Below are 4,179 nucleotides of genomic sequence, written 5' to 3'. Positions count from 1 at the left end.
CATATAAATACATGCTTTCAAGTTCTTGAAGTTTGGTATAACTGCATGAGCATGCAGTTATTTTTCTGAGATCAACACACTGAGCATAAGGCCCATCACAACAACTTTGCTTTCTTGTTGAGGAAACATGAATTGGCTTTTGTGTATTGACAAACCACACAGCAGAAACTGTTAACAGGAGGATACTGCCATTTTGCAAAATGAAAGAGCAGACATTTCAAGTTTTAAACATTTATTAAGCCTCGTCAAAACAGTTTCAAACACATGACCTGGTGCTGTGTGAGGCAAATGTAACTATTTCCTGGATGATTAAGCATGACACTTGTGCGAACAGCTTCCGGAAGACCTTTCTGTGCAGCTTATGGACATCGTTGTGTTTTCAGAAGTCAGGACGGTCCTTTTTGAGTCTACTGTAGTCCATATTAATCGAGAACAACTAGGAAAGAGAAGGGAAAGAATATTAATTAAGAAGCTTGACTACACATTTTCCCTGGTATTTACTAAAAATATGCATCATTGAACTTAGGTCAAGAAACTGAAATAGTATTTTCAGTCTGTGAAATAAATAAAAACCTTTGATAAACAGCAACCTTTTAATATTAATTCTATACCCATTTAAAATTAGTGGTCATGTCTTCCACTAGAGAAAACCAACAGTGTCTCTGAATCCCCATAATTAGAAGTCCATTCAGAGGAACTTTTTACAGTACTGATGAACTTATCCATTTTGCTCAAAACCTATGGCTCCTGTATGCTGAAGGCAAAAGCCAGCTTGCCATGTGGCACAAAGCACAGTGTCTGTGAACAGACAGTGGCACAAAGGAACATTTACAGCAGTGCTACAAAAGCCAAGTTTGGTTTAGGTAGCTGCATCTAGAACTGCAAATGGTGACAAGGAGGAATTAAAGTCAGAGCAGATCCTCTCACATGCTCAGTTTATACTGTTATAATTGAATCCTGTTATAAGCAATCCAGAACAACCCAAAAAGTGATGGAGGACAATGAGTTTATAGACTAACTGTGTATTTTGGCATCCCAGCCTGACTTGACAGCAAGCATGTGATAGTACAGTTTTTCTTAAAAAACCAAAAAGATGAAAATCACATGACTATCAGTTTAATTATTTTTAGTTACACCAAATTTTAATTTTTTAAAAGAAAACACAGCCTACAGCACATTCAAATTATAGGTTTCTCTGCAACTCCTACAGCAATGCTCAGGTCATCAACTCTTTTCTTTGGAAAAAGACTGAGGAAATTAATATGACAAAGAGAAGTTTACAATAGAAAAAAAATCCTATTGAAAGTTAAGACTTGTGTAACAAGAACTTTTTACTGAAGAGTCATCCTCAAATTAGAATATATGTCCTTTTCATTTCCCACAATGCAGATTTGGAAAAAATGTTCCCAGTGATTTTCACACCCAAATATGGCAAACCCTGAAGCTGTGTTTGCATGTTCAGGCAGAAGGGGAATGCTACACAAGTCATGCACTCTTTAAAAGAATTTGTACTGTGTACTATGCAGGATTTGCCAAGTTTAGATATTTACAAACCAGCAACATTCCAGAAGTGGCAATGAAAACAAAATGAAATTTTCTTCTTGGACTTTTAAGGGAACCACAACCCGTTTTATTTTGGAAGTGAGTGATTTTTCTACTTATTTAGTATATGGTACCAAACAAGACACTACCTTAGAAAACACAGTAGGTTTGCTTTTTTTGAAGCTTGAAAATAATTTTAAAATATTCTTAATAGCAATCTACTAACATAGCACTTCTGTAAAGCATGATTAAAACATTATTCATGTCCAGAGAAGGACAATGAAGCTGGTGAAGGGGTTAGAGAGTAAGTCCTATGACGAGTGTCTGAGAGAGCTGTTGTTGTTCAGCCTGGAGAAGAGGAAGCTCAGGGGAGGCTGTCACTCCCTACATCTCCGTGAAAAGAAGATGTAGCCAGGTAGGGGCTGGCCTTTTCTCCCAGGCAACCAACAACAGGACAAGAGAACAAAACCTAAAGCTGCATCAGTGAAATTCACATTGGACCATTGGATCTCAGGAAGAATTTCTTCACTGGAAGGACTGTCATACATGGAAACAGATTGCCCTGGGTGGGGGTGGAATCACCATCTCTGGAAGTGTGGAAGAAATGACTAGACATGGCACTTAGTGCTGTGGTCTGGTTGACAACATGGTGTTCAGTCAAAGGTTGCACTCAGTAATCTTGGAGGTCTTTTCCAACATAAATGAGCCTACGATTTTAGGATGCCACTAAACTACCAAATGTTTTAGACATCTTTGCATGCTTTCTCATTAGTTCAATGAAATTAGTTGAATATCAGCTAAGGAACATTTCTACTGTATCCAGTTACTTACTGGATATTAACTTTGTTGATATTGTTTTGTTTTCAAAAAATCAACCACAGACCTGAACTCAAGGTTACGTTAAATACTGACATTTTCCTGCAGTGCTTCTCATGAGTAAAGGCCAACAGCTTAGAGCTTAGAAAACTAGTTCAGATCTTCTGGGGTTTTGTCCTTCTCCCTGTAGTTTATTTCTGAGTATTATGAGCCAGTAAATTCTTTCTTTCACTTATAGTTGCTCTTTTCCTTACAGTGCAATAAATATGACTGCTTTACAGACTCCTTTCACCCCATTATCAACCACCATTAGAGAGTTTTAAACCTCAAACTCAGCCATCTCTGCTCAGAGTTCTAGGGACAAACAAATGCTGCACAAAAGGAATACATCACTCATCCAACTACTTTCCCATATAATCAAACATCCTATAGCAGTGGGCTACACCTCTAATACGATGCTTCCTGAAAATCCATAGTTCTCATTTTACCTTGTACTGGTCATTGGGAGCCATTTTGTTCCAAGGTTCTGGGTTATTTTTCTTGTCCCAGCTATTGAAAGAAATGCAAGATGTGAGAGAATATTAACACCATCTTCAAAATTAAGAAAAAAAAAATGTACTGTGGTTACTAGGTCATCAAGTCACCCATCCAAGCAAGTTTCCACAGAAAAAGGCACTGGCCCTTGTCAGCAGTCTCTAAATACCATGGTAAACAAACAGATCTCCAAATCAAGGAAAGCCCCACACAACTAATGTCAGGTGATACTGGACCAAGACATTAAGGCAGAAACACAAAAACCAAGGCAGTGGAGTGTAACATATGCAGCATGAGGGCTGGCACTAGGGATTACTGAATGCATACCTGACATCAGGGTTGAACATCGCCAAACGCATGAGATACAGGCTTGCACCAACACCTCCAGATCCAATGATCACAAACAGAGGGATCAACTGGAACAGCAACACAAAAAAATTAAGTATCGTCCCACAATATAGCAAAATGGTATTGATACACAGCACTCCTGACATCAGCTATAGCAGCCCAAAGAACAATCTTACAGACTTTACAAACGCATGGCCCTCTAATCCATTGGCATAAGTTCCCTGTTTCGGGATGTCCCTGGGGTCATTGAGGAACCAGCAGATATGAACAGGCAGGTATGAAAAAAACAATCCTACATCCAACAAGACCAAAACCAAAAATTCTGCTACGTGGCATTTCTGCGACAGACTCCTTCACTGCCGAAACAGCGCCCACCGTCTGTACTCGGAAACAAAACCAGAAACGTGAGAGGGCCAGAGTGGGGGAAACTGGTGGGCAAGAACAACGGAAGGGCTTGCAGCACAAGCAAGGCCGCAGAAACCGGAGGAAAAAAAGGGACTTGGCCATGTCTGCTCGACCAGCTCCGGGCGGTCCAGGGGTTCGGTATGCACAGGAATGCCAAGGGACGGATGGGCGAGGAGGAGGCGGCCGGGGACACCGAGCGCCGGCAGAGAAGGGCGGGCGCGGGGCCGGGCACTCGGGCTCAGGTACTCACGGCCGGGTGCTTCTTCGCGTGGGTGACGATGGTGCGCAGCACCATGGCGGCGGTGCCGGGCTGGTGGTGGTGGTTTGGTGGCGACGGGTGCGGGCGAAGATCTCGCTCTCTGCAGGCTCCGCAGCGCTGCCTCCCCCTTCAGCCGCCGAGCCCCAATGTCACCGAGGTCCCCGCCGCGGCAGGTGCCGCCGCCGCAGCCCGGATGTAGCAGCTCCGGCGTTCGCCTGCTCGCCCTCCGCCGACTCGCGCCGGCTGCCGCCCCGTCGCGCCGCCCCGCGCCGGCC

At 43.0% G+C, this 4,179-nt stretch overlaps 1 protein-coding gene across 1 annotated transcript in view; it reads right to left on the bottom strand.

Annotated features, from left to right (window-relative positions):
* Positions 1–215: 215 nt before the first annotated feature.
* Positions 216–4,179, bottom strand: part of NDUFA4 (NDUFA4 mitochondrial complex associated) — a 4,033-nt gene continuing 69 nt past the window's right edge. The window contains exons 1-4 of the mRNA XM_039710821.1: positions 3,896–4,179; positions 3,220–3,308; positions 2,847–2,907; positions 216–436 (exon numbers count right to left, since the gene is read on the bottom strand). The exon at positions 3,896–4,179 is cut by the window's right edge and continues 69 nt beyond it. Of these exons, the coding sequence (XP_039566755.1) occupies positions 380–436; positions 2,847–2,907; positions 3,220–3,308; positions 3,896–3,940 (252 nt within the window). The 5' untranslated portion in view covers positions 3,941–4,179 and the 3' untranslated portion in view covers positions 216–379. The remainder of the gene's footprint in view (positions 437–2,846; positions 2,908–3,219; positions 3,309–3,895) is intronic.

Source organism: Passer montanus, unplaced genomic scaffold (assembly GCF_014805655.1).
Source record: "Passer montanus isolate IOZ18808 unplaced genomic scaffold, ASM1480565v1 scaffold10, whole genome shotgun sequence".
Classification (NCBI taxonomy): domain Eukaryota; kingdom Metazoa; phylum Chordata; class Aves; order Passeriformes; family Passeridae; genus Passer; species Passer montanus.
This window is presented reverse-complemented; position numbering and strand designations above follow the sequence as displayed.